The 20,777-nt window shown below is 42.6% G+C and overlaps 1 protein-coding gene across 1 annotated transcript in view; it reads left to right on the top strand.

The window, feature by feature from the left end:
- LOC146854241 (estradiol 17 beta-dehydrogenase 5-like) overlaps nt 1-20,777 on the top strand; it is a 183,119-nt gene that overhangs the window by 109,963 nt on the left and 52,379 nt on the right. Inside the window, exon 7 of the mRNA XM_085652024.1 lies at nt 3,502-3,667. Coding sequence (XP_085508150.1) covers nt 3,502-3,667 — 166 coding nt within the window. The remainder of the gene's footprint in view (nt 1-3,501; nt 3,668-20,777) is intronic.

A 20,777-nucleotide genomic window follows, 5' to 3' on the forward strand; every position in this document is an offset into this window, starting at 1 on the left:
TCAACATTTGTCCCAATTTATTGTGTTTATACATTTCAGATATCAGACAGTGAGTTTGACAAGGATTCATATGTGGGTCATTTAGAGACCCTGAAAGAGACAGTATCTGATAATGTAGTAATAACCTTGTCTTCTCTTTTGAGGACATTTTTTAATATGCACAGAATTGTATAGATGGCAGGGAGAAGATGCTAAAAGAACCGATCAGTATACCAACCATCTAACTCCAACCAGATGTTGGTGCAGCAGGTCCTACACCAACACCGTTATACAAGTGACAATAGAGTACTGGAAATTCTCTCCTGTGGGAAATTAACCCATCCAGAGGTGGGTCAGAATGCTCACTTTTTAAAAAAGGATAAAGGCTCTGTCTCACCCAAGTGACATGCCAGAGGTTTTATTTTGGAGGGGGTGGGATCTTGAATTTTAAGATAGAATCTAAATAGGAGAGTCTTTAGTCCTTTTATAAAGGCCAAGATGTTTCATGCTGTTCACAGGTGGAGAGGTACAGAGCTCCAGTAGTCAGTGGCGGAACTCAAAAAGGATTGTTTCAGGTCAAGGAAGGATTTGTCTGTCTTGTGTTTTCATTATTTCCAGATCTTTCAACACAAACCTTTCAAATGTATCCATCTCCGATGGGATTGCACTTGGGTGAACGTACAAACATAGATTTATTTCTATAGTCATGTATCAACCTGGTTACATTGACCATTATCCTGGTTTAGAAAAAAGAATTTCAATTTGATGTGGAAACATTGTTTAATTCTGATTTTGTTTTAAAAGCATCATGGCCCTGGGTGGGGCCAAACCCTAGTTTCTTTTAGATGTTACTTGATATCAGTCAGGATCGCCTTGCTCATTTCACAATACGATTATCTTGTTGGCTTATTTTCCCTGTTGGTCTTTCCCTTGCTGACTTTGTTCTTGTTCCCCTGCCTCTGGCTACCTCTATTTCTTGACCAGTGCCTCATCCTAAAAATGGTCCTTGACGACTTCTTTGGGTGTCCCCATAGGATGAAAAGCGGAATTGCTTTTGAGTGGGTTGGTCATATGGAGCCCTTAGATTTCCCCTGCAACTCCTCAGCTCTACTTTCATCAATTGAACTTATAGTCCAATTTTGCTATATTGGTCTCGATTTGGGATTTCTCTTCTTCTTTGGTTAAGGAGGTTTAGTATGGTACTCATCTTTAATTCAGGGATATGCTAAAGGTGTGAAAATCCTCTTCCTTGATGAAGTCTTGTGAATACTAGGAATAACCAATCCAAGTGAGTAAGTCCCAAGAAAGAAGAGTCAGGATCAGCAAGTGGATGAATCAAGGAACCAAGTAAAGGAACACAGCCGTGTTCCAACGCACCCTCCAACCATACTGAGTCATTTAGATAGTAAAACAACTAGAAAAAGAAATTACATCAGCACCATGTGAGAGGAAACATAATGTCACAATAAGGACTAGCTGCAGAGTTGCCTTAAAGGCCAGCTGCAAACCCACAGGTGGATGATTGCCATTTTGGAGCTGATGAGAGAAGGAGCAACAGCCAGGAGCCCAAGAGCATGAGAAGAACAAGCCCAAGTGAGAGACTTGCCCAGCTTGCAGCTGCAGGCTTTGCATGGCATCTTCTGAGCACCCGGAACTGTGGGATGCCCCAAAGTCCCATGGTTATCTGATGCCCAGGTGACCTGGAAGCTGCGGATGCAACAACTTCTTCTTGTTGGCAGAAAGAGGAGAGAGACCATGGGCCTAATACTTTCCTCTTTTTCAGTGATCTTTATGAATAGGTTGTTAGATAATCCTTTGGATCTTTTATTGATTAGGATCAGCCAGTTTTGAGAGCACTTCCATGCGATAAAAGACCAATCATGTCGCAAAGCTGGTTCATCATGATGAGATGTGCTGGGTCTGCTTTCACCTGCAATTATTTTGTCGCCATCATAACGGCATCCCATACATCAACATGGCCTATTAATTGCAAGATATTTACATTCTCTAGTGAGGATGGTTTTGAGAGGAATGTTATCACAATCTCATTAGTGTAGGCCAGACCGACCTCCTCTGAGTTAGTAATAGACCTAGAGGCAATAGGATTGTTTTTCGGTGGTGCTTGCATTATTTTTCAAATGCTGAAGGACTGTGTATGTGCAGTTCCTCTATTCTTATGAGAAATGGGTTCACATTCCCATTGATCCTAATCGGCAAACTTATCACCTCCCAGAGCTGAGCCACTGCACCATAATTATATAACAAAAAAGGGGAGGAGAAAAAGCAGACTACATATTGTTTCACGGTACATCCTCCCAATCATTCTACCAACTAAAGTATATGAAACACACAAACAATAGAGGAAGGGAATCCTCACCTGAGGGAAATGAACCCATGCAGAGATGGGGCACGCGGAGTGGCTCTTTCCTTAAAAAGAATACAGATCCTCACTTATGGAAATGACATGCTTTATCATCGGGCCCCGCCTTCACAGTGGTGATCTATAGCTATACACATGGGCTCCCTCTGGAGCTCTTTGGTTGCTGTGCAGTGCCCTAAGGGGGCCAAGAACTCTGACTAAAAATGTGTAGGAGTGTAGATGCATTCAGGAAATCTCAGTCCCAGTATATTATACTTTGCTCTTATTCCCTTACATCAGCAGGCATCTGTTCAGAATGGTTAGGAGTCATTTTGTCTAATTCAGTTCACTGCAGACCACCTGAACGCCGCTGTTTCTTCATGAATGGCAAACCATTGGGACATTCCTTTAACCCCCATTCTGTTCTTCCCCATAACATGATTAGCCTGTTTCTTGCCTCAAACTACCTCCTTCGCAGTTCTTAATTTGTAAAAAAATAAAACGAGCCATGGCCCTCGTCAGGAGGCCACTGCAACTTGACCCAAACACTGCCCTTGCTATGCTGCCAATGACAGTAAGAACACGACCACTCACCATCACACTCCTCCAAGTGTGACAATTTGGACTATTTAAGGCCCCCATAGCAATAAGAATGACTTGGGCGGCAGGTAATAGTCATTTTTAATGTATATTGAATTAATATTTTACTGTTGTGGTTATCTTTAAATTATCCAGACAGCGCCACCTTGTGGAAGACTGTCACAAGCGCCGCTGTTGACAATTAAGTGTTGGTGCCGAGCACCGGAAACCAGCGGCTCAAATTCAGCACTGCCTTGGTAATATCACCTCCTCATGCCAATCTTCCTCTCCTTTCCCAACTTCCAGTAAATATACTAGTTTGCCAGCTTCTCTTTTCTGCAGGTTTCCATCTACTTGCCATGATCCCTGTCTGCCAGCCTCGAGTCGTTATCAATGACTCTCCCTCTCTCGCGGCCACATCTTACACCCTCTATGTCACACTTCCTATCCTTCCTTATTATTGTCTTTGGCCAACTACTTTCACACTAACCTGCCACTTGAATCCTCTTTTTTAGAAAGCTGTATTAGTTGTGACTGACAGTCTGAATATCAACCTTACCCTTCACATGTATCTTCTCTTTCAGGGTTGACCAGAGTAAGCCCGTCCTCCTGGAAAATAAATTAATGAATTCAATTGCCAAAAAGTATCACAAAACCCCAGCAAACATAGCCCTCCGCTATCAACTGCAACGTGGTGTTGTTCCCATTTCCAAGAGTTTTACTCCAAAGCGCATCTCCCAGAATCTGGAGGTAAGTAGGAAACATAATAAGAAACAAGCATTTGCAATGCAATAGGTCTCGCATCTTTTTGTTTTAGAGTTAGAGCTATTGGCGTTGTAATGGAAATGTTTGTTACTAATGAAGATGTTTGTTTTTAGCACCCTTTAAGTGCCCTTAAGTAATGTCTGACAGCTGCATTTACTGTTTTTGAAGGTGTTCGCATTATTTTATATGCAGTAACCTGGAGATAACAAAGCAACTAAGTAATTACAGTTTGACCTCACTCCCCCCTCTGCCCCTCCCCCTTTTGCCCCTACCCCCCTCAACCTGGATCAGTTCACATACTGCTTGCTAGGCACTTCAAATCCTGACTTCATTTCATCTTCCAGAAAAAAAGGGCAAAAGCTCCTTTTAAGTGTCTGCCATTAGGCTCAAAATAAATTAACATAAAATGTAATAAGCTCAGACGTTATTGTTGTGTTTTACACAACCATGGCTACACCATACGTTAGTCAAAACAGGATCATATGCAGGTGACCCTGCTTCAAGGTCTGTAATCGTTACTGCAGTAGGCAGTTCTCGATTATAGAGATCCTGTGAGATTTTTAAGATCTTTCATTGACAGCCTTCAAAAGAGTCGCAGTGTAAAGACACGAGGGCCATAGTAGATATGCATCACATTGTCTCTATCTGCACCATGGTGCAGGTTTGAGTGTGCCCAGCTCAGACAACGGAAAAGTCCTCAATTCAGGGGTGTAACACAGGCGCCCGCAGCCCCCGTGGTGTGGGGGGGCCCCGAGCTGCAGCACAATACTCTGGCCCAAGAGCTCGGATTAGATCCGGAGTGGGGGCCCCTCCGTGTACGTGGCAGGGGGCCCCCCTCAACTTTCGTTACGCCACTGCCTCAATTATAAAATAATACACTCTTCCCAGCATAGGTAAAACTTTGTCAGTTCCTGCCTGCACCTGGAAGTGCATATCAGTGAAAGACAGAGTTGCTGTTTGAAGCTGCAGCACCATATTTGACTGTTAGCTGACCCGACCAGATTTTGAAGACTTGAAAAGGGACCACCACCCTGCGCAGCTGCTTTTGTTATGTATCTGTACCCCTTGCAGAGATATTACTTGGAGTTCCTGTGATCCCTACTTTTCTTCCCAGTGGATTCTGTCTGGGTAACCAGCGCACGGACAAATACTTTTTTGCATTGTGCACACTTCTGCAGTGTGGCGTGGGTCCAAATAAAAAAGCGTACCCTTCTGTGCAGGGGCCAGACTTCCATGCAAATGAGGGAATGCCTCCATGGAATGGCGTTGCCACACATTTTAGTTCAGCTGAAACAATACCACAAGATTGAGATGAACAACTGTTTTTGCAGCACTTTCTATGACATCAAGTGTTCCCAGGGCAGAAAAGTGGCTGCAAACACCCGTTGCACCTACAGGTCACTTGAAAGAAGTCCTTGTTGGGGGGTTTTAAGCACAGGGTAATTCTGGGTAACATGTACACGGACTACAGTAGATCTGATATATAATTTAAAAAAACGTGGGGGCATATTATAAAGGGCCATTTCGCCGCTTTTTTGGCTTTATAAGCCAAAAAAGCGGCGTAAATTACATCGCCCTATTTACTAGGCGGCGCTCACATGCATTAGCGCATGTTAGCAGCCGGATTCCTAACGACTCCCCTAGCATCTCCAATGAGATGTAAACTAGGCGTTCTCAGAGGCAAAGTAGGTGTTCCTATGAAAATAAAACATGGAAGAGGGCGTTACCACAACAGCGCTGTATTTACAAGGCGGCCCTGGACTTGAGGAGCAATATCAAAACTGCCGCTAACCGCGGTATTCGCCGGATCCTAACGTCTGCTCAAAACTTGACTTGAGCATGTTTAATATTGGAGATGGATTGACATGTTAAGTCCACACTCCCATATTAACAAGCTTTTCACTTGCACTCATGAATTATCGCTGTATTTCCCGCGATATTGGTGCTTATCGCCGCTACAGCTCGATTTCATATCGCCTTTGGGAAACGCGTTGGCAATACCGCGCTGACTCGGCAATGAAATCCAGCGATAGCCGGCGATAGGAGAAACAGCGCTAAGCGCGCTTTGCGAGCATTATCGCAATTTCTTGTTAATATGCCCCTAAGCAGGTTCAAATAAAGCTCAGTTTAATTGTACATCGTAATGTGAGCAAATGCGTAGCCAAGAAGAAAAGATAAAAATAAAAATCATTGATAAAGGAATGATCAAAATGATTTACATTCTTAGGCAAAGCAAGAGTCAGAGAAATAAAAACAAGCCACGCCTGTGATTTACTACTCTGCTCCAATGCAGCAGATAATGCCCTGCTTTGGATATGACAGGCGGAGGTTGGCAATGTATCCTGGAGCATCAGCTTCCCATTGAGATAAAATTGCGTGTCTCTGTTTGATTTTTTTTTTTTTTTTTATTTTTTTTTATTTTCAGTGGCAGAGGCATACAAAATACAAGGATGAGAAAAACATTTTAAACAATGACAATCATTCGCATAATTGCTGATACATTATTAACAAAACCAAGTAAGAAATAAATGAAAAAGAAGAGAAAATAAACCGGTGAGACATAGAAAACATAAGATATCTCTTTTTACAGATGTGGTCGTTATTAGATTAAATCCAGTTATCAATAGGAGACCATAGTTTCCTGGCAAATATCTTCTTTCTGTGTCCTTTCAATTTGTACACTGCTTTATCCATTCTATAAACATTTAACAACTTTCCCAACCATTGCTCGAATGATGGTGGATCAGCATCTAACCATCTTGAGGTAATACAAAAACGGTAAATGGACATTCCAATAAAAAGAAAATGTTCTTGATCAGCAGATAAGCTCTCAGATGGAACATATAAGCCAAAAATAATCACAGATGGACATAACTTAATATTAGTATTAAGCGAATTAGTCAAAAACTTTTCTATCCTATTTATATATACAGTTAGTTCAGAACAGCTAAAAAACATATGACATGAGTCTGCTGCTAAAGTTCCGCAACGACTACAATTGATACCTTTCGTAGCTTTCCATTTGGCCAGTTTTGCCGGTGTATAGTAAAGATCTAGAGATGCCATGTAATGTTGACTTTTAAGAGAACTGTTGATTAATGTTTTATTGCTAATCTCAAACGCCCTTGCCAGATCTATCCCTTCTATACACAGTTTCCTTTCCCATTTCTGGGCTTGTTGGTCGAGATCATCATGCAGCCTGTTGACCATTAGTTGATAGATTGTACCAATGCGACTATCCCTCCTGCCGCTCTCCATGACAACATTGGTCTCCATTGCGTCACTATATAAGAGGTTTATTTTTTTCCAGAAAACTACGAATTTGTAAGTATTTAAAAAATTCGTTTCTGGAGAGACCCAATATATCTTGAAGTTTGGAAAAGGACATTAGAGCCCCATTTTGGTACAGTTGCCCAATTGAATTAATCTGTCCCAGACGAAATCGATTCGTGGGGATATCTTGAGAAATACCAGATAATGAAATATTGCAACAGATGGGTGTATAAAAATTATATTTTGAGATTATCCGTAAAGCTTTATTAATTTGTCTCCAAACCAAAAAAGCAGAGAGAAGAACCTTAAATTTTGTTTTTTTGTAATAACTCGGCTCCGTAAATATCAATAAACATTGGCGCACATGAGCACCCATAAGCATTTCAAAAATGGATGGCGACATAAAGGTTTCGTTGACATGATCATAAAATAATAAAACCTTAATTGTTTTAAGAGTTATAGCCCAATAGTACATTCTAAAGTTCGGAAATCCCAACCCACCACGCCCTTGCGGTAAAGTGCACCATTTTAGAGATCTTCTTGAGCGGCGATACCCCCATAAAAATCTGGACAGCATCGTATCTATTTTATTAAAAAGGGACATAGAGAAAAATAGGGGAATGGTGCGAAAAAAATAAAGAAATTTTGGAAAAATCAACATCTTAATGACATTGGTCCGTCCAAATAAAGATAAATGTAGATTATTTATCCTTTCTAAGGTTCTGTTAGTGGATATGAGTAAAGGATCCAGATTTAGTCCAACAATGTCATCTATTTTAGATGATATAGTTACACCAAGGTATGTAGCAGTATCATTTAGTAGAATATCAGTGGGTGTACCAGTTTTAGAATGTACAATTTGGGTTTTTGAGATATTTAATTTGTATCCAGAGAATTTACCAAATTCACTAGCAATTTCTATTATTTTAGGTAAGGCGGAAGAGGAATCAGAGGTTACAATGGCCACATCGTCTGCGTATGCTAAGACTTTGTGGTCTATCTCATGGAGTCGGACAGGTGGAATACCGGGTTCTATAATTAATCTATTCAAATAGGGTTCTAAATAAAGTGCAAATAAAAGTGGGGAGCAGGGGCACCCTTGCCTGGTCCCCCTGGTAATTGAAAATGGACTAGAGATATCCGTGCCTAATCTTATTGCACCCTTTGCATTACAATAAAGTGACTGTATAGCTTTAATAAATTGTGGTGGAAAACCCTTCCATTTTAGTACAGACCAAAGGAACCCCCAGTCTACTCTATCAAACGCTTTTTCAGCATCGAGTAGGATGACTCCGACTGGGGATTCCTTTGCTTGAGCCCAATCCAACAGTGCAATAACACGTTTAACGTGATCTGTAGTGTCCCTGTGTTTAATAAACCCGTGTTGAATATTAGAAACCAAACCCGGCATAACATCGTTTAGTCTATTTGCAAGAATTTTAGAATAAATCTTACTATCAGCTGTAATCAGGGAGATGGGACGATACGAGCCTAATTCCTTTGGATCCTTGTTCTTTTTGACAAAAACAACTATAGTAGCTGTGGACCAGGAGTCAGGAGCTTTGTCTTGAAATGCTACATTAAAAATTTTAAGCAACTCTGGTTTCAGCAGAACCCCAGAGGCGTACATTCAGGCATAGATATAAATCTTTGTTTGTACTTTTGTTTTATTGTCACCAAAAGGATCTTATACTCTGTGTTTCAAGATGGCTGCCAAACCTTTGGTAAGTCTTGTTAGAGTCCTATGGGCTCATGGGTCATGTAGTCCTTGCTTTTACCCACATGTTTCACAAAATACTTACTTCTACGGTGTGAGGCTAATGGCCATGCAGTACCTCGACACTTGTCACCCTTCTGTCTTCTCTGATCCTCAAAATCAAGACATGCTCAATTATGGACCCCAAAGTAGGTGGCAGGTTGTGCAGAATCATCACTCACTGACGAGTGAATCCTATCCTGCATCCTGATACCTACCTAGGAACTAGGGAAGCATCTCAGGATAGCCTACCAGTAAATATTCCATCTGGTGGACTACCCATGACTGAGAAAACACTTTAAGGTAGCCCACATATGAACAAAAGAGTAGTCTTCCTAGGGACAAGAAGGTGTCATATGGTAGCCTACCTAAAAAGTAGGAATCCCCATGTGGTAGTCTACCTATGAGAGCCAGCTATCACCATATGGTAGCCTAGCTATGAGTCGAGGCTCATATGAAAGACTACCTATAAACAGGTAGCCTACCTTTAAACAGGGGTACGCATGAGGTAGTCTTCTTACGAACAGGTAGAATACATATGGATGCCTAACTATTAATAAAATGAGGCTCCATTCAGTAGTCTACCTATTAGCGTGAATCCTAATACCAAGTAAGCTCCTCAAAGTAGTCCGTCGATTCATAAGTAAGCTTCATATTTTAGTCAACCTGGAATCAAATAAGTTCCAATATGTAGCATACATATAACAAATAGGATTCATAATGTACTCAAGCTATGAACAGGGAGGATCCGTGTAGTACCCAAAAACACAATGTGAATAAGGGTCACAGGGGAATTAATTAAGGACTGAAACAACTCCAATCCCCAATCAGTACCTAACAACTAACAGGAGATGCTCAGTCCGTTCAAGGAGAACAGACAGCCGCTGAACGCTGTGAAAAATACCAAGAAACCTCTTCAGATAGTTTGCTCATCACCTGGCCAGAGTTCAGAGTCCATCAGCCCACCCTTACTGGCGGAGCTTCGTCATCTGGGACTCTAGGAGTTCTAGATCTAGGGCCACAGTCTTGAGCCACCAGGCCCTGCTGGGTACCTGACCTCATGCTCCTGAGAAAGACTCTTGCCAAGGTGTATGTTCAAACTATACGAACTCTAGTGACGTGCAGTGCTCCAGTGTAAGTGAAAGTTAAAAATGGCTACCTGGGCAAAAAATGTGTTTATTAAAAATTGTCCAAGTGTCATACTAAAAGAACCTAATAGTCTTGAAAAAATTGACTATTTCCTGGCTAAGTCTAATGCGGTCGATATGTTTCAGCCGAAATGGTCAATTGACCCGGCTTTCTTTAGGACCTAGATGTAATAAAGTAAAGGCTACTGCAGGATAAACACAATTTGTGCATAAAATCATGTGAAACAATACTCATATAGGAAGTATAATAGTCAGGTAAGTTTGTGGCAATTGCCACCCTACCGGTACAAGCGAAACTTGTGCTTGAAGGTAAGAGCTACCTCTTCTTTCCCAGCTTTATGTGGGAGAAAAACCTCACCTCACCCGGCTGACTGCTCGGAGATGGAGGCACCGCTCTGTCCATCGGTACTTCAGACCAGACTGCGAGCTGTCTGGGAGGTGATCCGTGTAGTAGCCTACCTATAACACAAGGAGGCATCATATAGTGGCTTACTAATGAAAAAGGTAGCTATGCAGCATGGCCAACTTGTAATGAAGGAGTCCACTTATGAACAGGGAGGTTGTTCATACGGAGGCTTCGTGTGGTAGCTGAAGGATATTGATGTTATGCGCACTAGGACCCTCGTGGTTGTGGACGGATTCCGAAAAGGAAATGTGCAATAGGGGGGAGGTGTTATGGTGTGGTTAATAGGAAGTATGGTGTAATGTGCAGTGCGTGAGTGTATGTTGAAGAATAAAGTAATGCTTGACCGCAGCTGCTGCGTGGTGAAATTCCTTTGCATGCTCCTGGGCTGGGGAAGGCGCTACAACTGGCGACGAGTAGGGGATACATCCCCGAAAAGACATTGCTGTATCATTGCATGCTCTGTGAGAGCATGCAATGATACAGCAACCTGATCATGTGCTTCACATGTGCCCAGAATCGATGCAGAAGAGACTGCAACTGGCACATGTGGAATCAAAGCCCTGCTCCAGTCCACACACTGTCGACGAGGTAGTCAACAGAAACGTTGCGCTGCACCCCAACTACAGGGCAGCAAGTCAGAGAAGCCAGAAATGTGATCACATTAATAAGGTACGACAAACAGAGAACTTACCATCACGGGTGATTGAAGCATACTGCGGCGCATGCTTTAAAGGCAACTTCTGTTTGCAGGAGTTGTCGGAGCCAGCCTGCATCACGATCACCTGAATGGCATGTGCCAACACAAAGGCGGCAGAAAGGAGCGTGAAATACAATGCAGCCATGTTCCTAAAGCCACCACCGTCTTTCAACATTTCTTAGAAGCAGAACGTTGATGCCAGGTGGGCTGCATGGATCGAAGCATTCGATCACTTCATAAATGCGCTAGGGGAAGAAGATGATTTAAATATTTGAAAAACCTTGCAGGTGATGGAGTGAAAGAAGTCCTAAAGAAACTCTCACAGACTAATGTAAAATCGTAGCATAGGTAACAAATCCCTACCCCAGAAACGTAGAGATTGGAAAAAATTCAGTCAGGAGACATTTAAACTCGCCCTACTTGAAAAACCCCCACCCCCTAGCAACACCTTACATGAGGCGTGGAATAGCTACGAAAAATGGGTGTCCAACGCATTAGATACTGTAGCACCCTGGACACACAAACCGCCCGCAAGACATACCAAAACTGCCCCCTGGTTCTCCGAGGAACTTAAAATAGCCAAAGCCAAATGCAAAAACCTGGAAAGACAATGGAGGAAAAACTACAACCAAAAAAATAAGTCACTTTACAGAACAGAATTAAATAAATATCACAAACTTATAAGAACAGTGAAAGGCGCCCACTTTAAAAACAGAATAGAATCCGCTGACAACCCCACCAGAGAACTTTTTACTATCTACAAAGAGTTAACAGTTCCAACTAGACTCGAAGCACAAGAGACCTACTCTAGCGAATTATGTGACTCTATAGCTGACCATTTTGTTGGCAAGATTGATAAAATCTATGCCACTTTCACAGTCTACATTGATCCCTTCAGCGAAGATGTGGAAGTCAGAGACAACCCTACCATTAAACCTTGTCTGACATGTTTCAAAGTACCTGAGAGACAGGAACTGCTGAATATTGCTTACAGCATACAATCTGGCTCCCCCTGCGACGTGTGCCCCCCCAAACGCTGTAAGGGAGTCTTGGAAAGCATGATTGATCAGATTGCTCACATCGTCACCCTCTCTTTCCAAGAATGCCATGTGCTTGATGCATGGAAAACAGCCCAGGTCATCCCTTTAAAAAAAAAAAACCATACCCACATCTCCCAATTTCAAAATCTTCGTCCCATCTCCCTTCTTCCTTTTTGCTCAAAAGTAATGGAAAAAGTAGTCAACAGGCAACTCATGACATATCTAGAGGAGGAATCCCTTCTCCACCCCACCCAATCGGGGTTCAGAGCCAGCTACTCGACGGAGTCAGCCGTCCTCTATTCCACCGAATGCCTCAGACAGATGGTGGATGAAGGACAGACAGCAGCGTTGGTTTTATTAGATCTTAGTGCAGCTTTTGACACCGTGCTGCACACAACACTGCTGTCTCGCCTCTCCGACATGGGAGTAGAGGGATCCGGCCTTGCTTGGATAAAATCTTTCCTAGATAACAGGAGTTTCCAAATGTACTGCCCCCCTTTTAAATCTTCCCCCCGGAAGCTGAGCCATGGGGTTCCACAGGGCTCCAGTCTGAGCCCTACCTTGTTCAACCTCTATATGGAACCCCTGGCCCATATAGTCGAAGCTTTCGGGGTGGATATCGTCACGTATGCTGACGATACCCAACTGATGATCAAACTCACGCCTGATCACACGGAAGATGCCATTAATTTCTCCAAATGCCTGTCATCAGTAGCAACATGGATGAATAACAACTGCCTGCGCCTAAATGGCGATAAAACGGAACTTCTAGTCGTTGGATAATCTCCAAATGCCTGGTCGCATATATGGTGGCCCGCGGAACTGGGAAATTTTCCAACTCCCGTTGAATCGGTTAGAAACCTCGGAGTAATGATCGACTCTGATCTTTCCTTCAGGTCTCAGGTTAGCAAAGTTACGGGTAAGTGCTTCAGCACATTAAAAACCCTCCGAAAAGTCCTTGACCTGCTCCCCATCAACGCCAAAAAAGGCTTGCACCGACTTCAGTGCGTACAAAACGCTGCTGCTCGCCTGGTACTTAACCTGCCCCGCAGAGCATCTGGGAAGAATGCTCTAACAAAACTTCACTGGCTACCGGTCAAGGAACGTATTGAATTCAAAACCCTATGTTTCACGCATCGCATCGCCCATGGCAAAGGCCCAAGATACTTGCAAAAGCTCCTCACTATTCACCGCCCCACCCGGAATCTGAGGTCGTCCGGAGCGATGCTGTTCAAACTCCCTCGCACTCGTAGAGCCAGAATGGGAGGACGTTCGTTCAGGAACCTGGCTCCCAGACACTGGAATGAACTACCGCTTGACCTCCGTATGGAACCTTCAGAAACCAGATTCCGTGCTAAACTTAAAACTCACCTGTTCCCACACAACTAACCTCCTCTTTTTCCCCCGATCTCTCCTTCGTTCTCTCAAACTCACTGCCTCTTGTGATATAGCATCAATCCAGCGCGGGGACACACTATTTTTAGTGCAGCCATGTGCTTTAGAAATGGCTTTATTATTATTATTTTTATTAAAAAAAGCTGGAGGCCAAGTTCAATCCAATGCCGAATGTCAACTGTGGAATGTATATTTTCAACCAAGCATGACAACAGGTTGGTGAAACAATGGACAAGTTTGTTGAAAGACTTGTTGCACTCATTAAACTTTGCAAGTTCTGTGACTTCACCGACGAAGAAGCCATGTGCCTCCGAGTCATTGATGGCTGCCTTTCAGATTCATTTAGAAGGCACATGCAGAGAGAAACACACAGTCTACAGAAAATCCTGTTGGTTGTGAGAGCAGGAGAACGAGCAGACCGACAAGTTGCTGACATGGAAGCAGGAACAGCACACAATGAATGGCATTGACCGTGAAAAGCAAGCGCAAGCATAAACAAGATACACGCAAGTCAAGGTCTTCAAAGAGAACAAAGCTAGGCTTCAGATTTAGATTTTTGGTTCCTGATGAAGGTAAATGTCCAGCCATATGCCAAGTCTGCAAAGGTTGTGAGAAAGATAACTATTTCATAACTGTGTGCCAAGCCAAAGAATATTCTTTTATATTTAAAAAACAATATTTTTATTGAGAATCAGGAACACTTTTATGATTCATAAATATACAAAGTGAAGCATTTACATGAAAGGAAAAAAACAAAAACAAAATTGCATTTAAATGCATTTGCCTACAGATACAAAGAAGATGCTACCAAATGAGCAAAAATAGAAAGTTTTGCTCCAATGAGAGCGCCTTTTACAAATCACTGAAGAAAAAGTAGCACATTATATAATAAAACAATGGATATTATAATGTAACCTATTATTTCATATTTGTGAAAACAAGTTACCAGTACAAAATAGTACACTCACTCATTCGTCTGATACTGCCTCCCAGGGAGAGTTCCAAATTCCATTGGCTTTATTCAATGTGTCCCATCATTTGAGCATACAGTTCCTCTAGTTTCCTAACTTGATCCATTTTCGTTATCCAGTGACCCAAAAAAAACAGAAGTGTTGTTGTCGCAACCTTAGTTGACAATTGGAAGACAGGATCCTGAATAACGCCCCTGTAGGTCAGGTTCAATTTGGAACTGTAGCTTTTCACCCTCGGAGGCCAGAAATTTGTTCCAAGAGTCAAATAGTTTGGGGCATAAAAACCTTACATGCGCCCAGTCACATTGCAGATGCCCACATGTAAAACATTTAGCAGATGAGGTTGGAAACATCTGCTGCAAAAAATATGGTGTATAGTAGAGAGCCCATTTATAGTAGAAAGCCATTCGCTTAAAATTAGCTCCTCGCACAGCCTTGTGGGCCATAAGATCGATTTCGAGGAAAATGCCGCAAGAGAAATTGATTCATCTAAGTACAAATTTAATCTTCGATACCAGTTTCTTAGCCCTATCAATTTATTCCAGAAATGTGCTTTACTGATATGTTCCTTAGCTGTGTTGGACATCTGGATATAGGTCTGAAGGTGAGCATAAACCTGAAGGTAGGAAAATGCAAGGTTAGATGTTATATTGCCATTGTCCACAACTACCTGCTCCCAGGTTTTTATCTGCCCAGCTAACAGAAATTTGCCAAGAGTATAATACCCTGCCTTCTCCCATTTCCTGACAGTGCTTTGTTGCAGGGATAAGCCTATAAACCCACACTCTTTCAAAGACATCAAGAGATGCATCAAAGGGAACTGGTATTCTTCTTGAAGTCGTGTGAATTTTTTCACTATTGCTTGCAGGGACTTATTTCAGGAGTGTTTGGTCAGCTTCCAATTTTTTAAAAAGCTGGTAGCTGAGCTCCAGATTCCACAAGCATTTTCTGCAAATAAAAACAGCTTGAAGAGGCATTTCCTGTGGCTGCACAATTTAGCCAATCGAGAAAAGCGTCTTGATAGTATTTCTGCATCCAGGGAGGTGCCAGACCGTCATCATCAATAGATAACTGAAACGTACAAAGTTTAGTACAGGTTTCTACCATTGCCATAGGAAGTATCGCAATATTTAGTCAACCTCCATGAAAAAAGATGATCTAACTGTGATCATAATTTTTGAAAAAACAAATACTGGAAGGATCATCATTTTAACTATCCCTACCCATCCAATGACAGACAACAGTAAGTTGTGCAAACTAGTGAACATTGCACATGCCTTACTAAGAATAGCAGTATAGTTTTAATTTGAACAGATCTAGGAAATCGTGGGAAAAGAAAGTGCCCAAGTACCTTATATGTCGAGTTGCCGAAAAGTATTGTTGCTTATCTTTGGGTAGAATCGAAGGTGAGCAGTGGTATAGAAGCACTTCAGATTCAGCCTGATTTACCTTATAGCCTTCAATATCTGAAAAAGATTGTATTTTGCCGAAGGTGTTATAGACATTATGGGTTTTACCTGCTAGATAAAGAATGATATTATCGGTAAATAGTTTTAGTTTTGTGGGTACCGGGGAGTGGCGGCCGAATCTCACCAAAGGCTCAATAAAAAGAGCAAACAATACTGATGACATTGGATAGCCTTAACATGTGCCTCTTCGTATTGGGACAATTCCTGTTGACTGGGAATTTATCATGATTTTAGCCTCGCTTTAGCGTATAAATTGCATGGCAGCCTTACAAGTGTAGAAGCCAGGAAATCCAAAATGCAGGAGAATTGCAAATAAGACCTCTCACTGCATGTTGTTGAATGCCTTCTCGGCATCAAGCATAATTATTGCTGCTTCTATATTGTTGACTGAACAGTAATCTGTTGCCTGTACCAGGAAGTTTGTATTTAATGACATAGATCTTCCCGGTAAAAAGCCATTTTGGTCACCGTGTGCCACTGACGATGCAGCAGGGGCCAGCCTTAATGTCATCATTTTAGCAAAGAGTTTATAGTCAGAGTTCAAGAGACTTATAGGGCATGATGAGCTGGGCTGTTCTAGAGGTTTATCCTTCTTGGGGAAACTGACAATGACTGCCTCTATGAATTCCTTAGGAATTTGGCTTCCATCCAGAAATTCATTAAATAACATGTCTATAAAATCCACCAGCTGTGCGGCAAATATTTTGCAGAATTCAGACGGTATGACGTCTTTACCGCATGCTTTATCATTGGGATGGAGTATGATAGCGTAGTTGATTTCCACCGGCGTAATCAGAACTTCTCTCTTCTCATGAAATTCGTTTTCCAATAAAGGAAGTTTAATCGAATACAAAAAGACTTTGATCGCACTAGGTAAGGGATTGTTACCGGAGGTCTAAAGTTTTACATAGTGATCTAAAAACACTCTTCCCATCTGGTCTATATCTGCCACGGTGCAATTTTGCCTTGCATCTAAAATCCCTTTGATGACCAACTGACTCTGTTTCTTTTTAATTGACCATGCTCAGAGGTATCCAGCATGCTCACTCTCCTCATAGAATTTTTGAAAGCAGGACCTCTGATTAATTACACTCTAGAGATAAACTAATCATTAAGATTCTGGCTTGCCACAGCAAGTTTGATAATAGATTCAGTGGTATGCAAGCTGTGGTCAGCTCTTTTAGCCTACTCCAATTCTTGTTGCAGGGTGGTAAATTCCTCATGTCTAGCTCTATTTATTTGGGCTGCGTAGGAAATAGCTTCTCCCCGTATAAAGGATTTACATGCCACCCAAACTGAATAGTTAGAGGCCAACGTTCCTCTTGATAAACTCAGTCAATGCATCGCTCTTGATCGAGACCCAGCCCTCTTATGTCAGTAGAGATTTAGCTAAAGACCATTGTGGCCTTTCCTTCAGAGGGCCATTTGTTTTAAGATCTACATATGGAACTGAATGATCAGAAAATGTGTTCAGGAGTATGCCTGAACCAGCTCTTCTCCAACTATGTGATTTTAAAAATAGTCAATATGAGACGCTGAATTGAAATGTTTACAGAAACAAGTAAACTCCTCCCCATAGGATGGTCAGTTCTCCAGGGATCATTCAAAGCAAGATCCCGTAACAGATTGGCCAAGACCCGTGCTTGTTCTGATATTTATTTTGACAAGAACAATCACATCTTAATCCCCCCCAATTAGTACTAGTGCCGTAAATGGGGCTAAAATATTGCAGACCTAATCTAGTGGAGTTGTCTCATCTTCAATAGACCCATAAAAGCTAACTAGATGAATGGCCTGACTGTGGGCCTTTAAGATTACCAAAATCCACCTAGCATTAGGGCTACACACCACCTGCAACACTTCGCTGCCAAACTTTTTAGTTAAATAAAATGGTGCCCCCCCTAAAAGCCGCATTCGCTGATGCAAAAAATGACTGCAGTACAAATTTGGGCATATTTGGCAGCTTAGCTGATGCTTTCAGATGCATCTCTTGATGCAAGATTATTTGGGCATATGATGATTAAAGCCATGATAGAATAGATCAGAATTTTCTCTGGTTGTTGATGTTATTATTGTTACATGAAGCTACTCTAATGACTTCCCTTTTAGATTTTTCGGGAAATCATACTAGCCTTTCCATTTCAGCTACCTTCCTATCTAAATCCACCGTTATGGCAGTTTCAGCCCAGCTAAGATGCTCCATGTCTCCCTGATGCATATTCAACAAACAATGTATTGTGTGTCTGAGGCAATTTCAATCCTGATTATCTTTTTTTAGTGAACCTTCCCCCTCCCCCAAGTGACCCCGTTCCCCCCTCAAACTTTCCTTGTTCCTAGAGTCCTTCCCTCCAGGGGCTCATTGGAGAGTCCCACCCCCTCCCTCCCTTCGTGTAACCCCTTCTCTCCTCGGATCCCTTCCCCCTCATATCTCCCCTGCCCATATTATGGCACTATGGCCTGGAGGCTGTTGGGGCTACCAACAGCAATGCATCAAGTATCTAGCCACTGATCAAAAACATTCTTCACAACAATCTTGCATTCTTCAAATATGGCTAAAACGGTGGAACAGATTCTCGCAATTCCAACAATTTTAAGTTTCAAAAGCTTACTCACTCCTCCCGATCCTACCCCCTGTTGTTGTATAGAATGTAAAAAGTCTTGCGCTTGGTCAACAGATTGGAAGATATGCGCCCTCCCTTATATAAAACTATTAGCTTCGACTGCTGGATGATGCTGGCTGGGGCGCCTAGATTCTGAAAACAGTTATTCATGCCTTTAAATTATTTGCACCATCGTGCTGAAAATACTGACATGTTCGAAAATATCTTGAAAGAAAAGTTCTCAGAAGTCTGATTTGTTTGATCTCTCATGGCATTAGCCAGCATACATTCCTTTATCCTGAAATCTCCAAAATTCACCACACTGAAATCTCCAAAATTCACCACTATTGTCCAGGGATATTTTCCATTAGGAGGCTGGACGGCGGCACACATAATTGCTAGAGCTATCTTTTGTGAAGCAGCCTCGGGATATACCTGTTTAAGGATAAGGTCCGTTACCAAGGTGGCAACTGGCTGGTCATTCAGTTGCTCCTGTACATTGTCGATTGGAACATGGCGACCTGTCCTCTGCGTCATCAGCCTTCATCCAAAGCTCTATCAGTTCAGCCTGTAATTTATCCACCTGGGCTTCTTGGCATGGCTCGGCATCTTCTAGATCAGAGATTTGTTGCTCTAAATCTGAGATTCATGCAGTAAGTTGCTGCATTATGGCATGAATTGAGTTGTTGCTCTGTTTTTGTGCGCCCCGTATTGGGACATTTTCTTTTGTTTTAGTTCCTCTATGATTAAGATCTGGTGGAGAAGCAAATTCATTGAAGCAGCTTCAGACTTTCCAACCCCAAAGGTTTGTCCTTCTGCTAAATCTGCCAAGCGTCAGGTACTAGAGCTAATGTTCGGGTGGTATATGTATCTCTTGCCTGCATGCCTTCCTATATCATTGATGGTAGAGAGACTATCATCACTAAACTCGAGCCGACTGCATTCCCATGAACTTCTGGAGTTGAGCTGTCCTTGGATGTCAAGTGCAATTCTTTCTTACATTGCTCCCTGGCACTAGTATTGTAAAATAAGGGATATGATTGGTGTTGCTTGCTAGGAGGCTGTTGGATAATTGGGTTTGCCCCCTCATTCCTGTGCCCAGGGCATCCTGTGTTCTCCCAATTGGAATTATGTGAGGCTCCTTGGGTCCTTATCAGGTCTGAACGTAATGTGTCTGGGTACACCACATCACTAGTTTTGGGTTCCATGGATGCCTGGGGCTTCCTTTTATGCACAAGTTCTCTTCCCAGGTATTTGACGGCTGCTCTGCCCTTTTATGGGCAGTACCCCTTCCCTATACTCTATTGAGGGAAATGCTCTTGAATTCTGTGTCGGACAATTTAGGGCCAGCTCACCTTACAAAGGAGGTGTCGCTGCGATGCTTTATGCTGCCTACTGGATTTGTGGCTGCACAATTCTTAGCTGCTGTATACCTTGACAGCCTCTTCATCATCCATGTATGACTGCGCTGGGAGATTCCTGTGGGAGCCACAAGCCACACCTGTGACTACACAGGCTGCCTCTGCGACATCCTTAGGGCACTCCCAGGGAGCTTATTGCCCCCTCTGAGGGGCACTGAGATTGCCTACCTATAAGACTGTTTGTCTGTGTGACTTCAGTCACCATCGCAGTTAGTTAGTGCACACTAACTGACTAGAATGCTATTGCCCCAAATGTCCATATATTTCTAAGAGTGCTTGCTGCCTGGCCTCCAGTGTAGCCTGTAGTGTAGCACAATCGCAAAGTATTTGCAGCACAGTAAAAGGGAGGAAAAGAGAGCACATACAGTGGAAAGGTGAGCAGTGCAAGAAAGGGGAGCTTCAGGATAGAAACTGCGGTGACTCAAGGACACTTCAAAGCAGTGCTGCCAAGCTGCCGCGAAATATCTAATGGTATCACCGGGAACTAGCTAAGAAAAATAAAGTGCATCACAACTGAAAGAAAAGATGGAGGAGAGAATGTTCCAGAAGCATTCTTGCCACACCCCTAAAACCAAAAAGCAACATCAGGTATGACAAGTAGACACCAGGCAAAATCAATCGTCGTCAATCTCCGGGTACAAAGGTTCTTCGACATCACTATCCAGTACCAGAAACGAAGATGGGTGTGTGCTGATGATAGCTACCAATGGACCAGTGGTGGCTGGTAGGGAACGGTGGCAGGGGGCGGGGGTGTGGTGGGGGATAAAAAAGAAGAAAATAAAAAAAAAAAACAGCCACCGCCTTTTCTCCACAGGAACCAGGAAGCAAGCGCCCAGACTCCCAGCCAATTACAACACTGCAATGCAGCATTGTGATTGGTCTAAGCGCTGTGGTTCGACACTCAGGTGGGGAATGGGAG

Source organism: Triturus cristatus, chromosome 4_1, assembly GCF_964204655.1.
Source record: "Triturus cristatus chromosome 4_1, aTriCri1.1, whole genome shotgun sequence".
Lineage (NCBI taxonomy): Eukaryota > Metazoa > Chordata > Amphibia > Caudata > Salamandridae > Triturus > Triturus cristatus.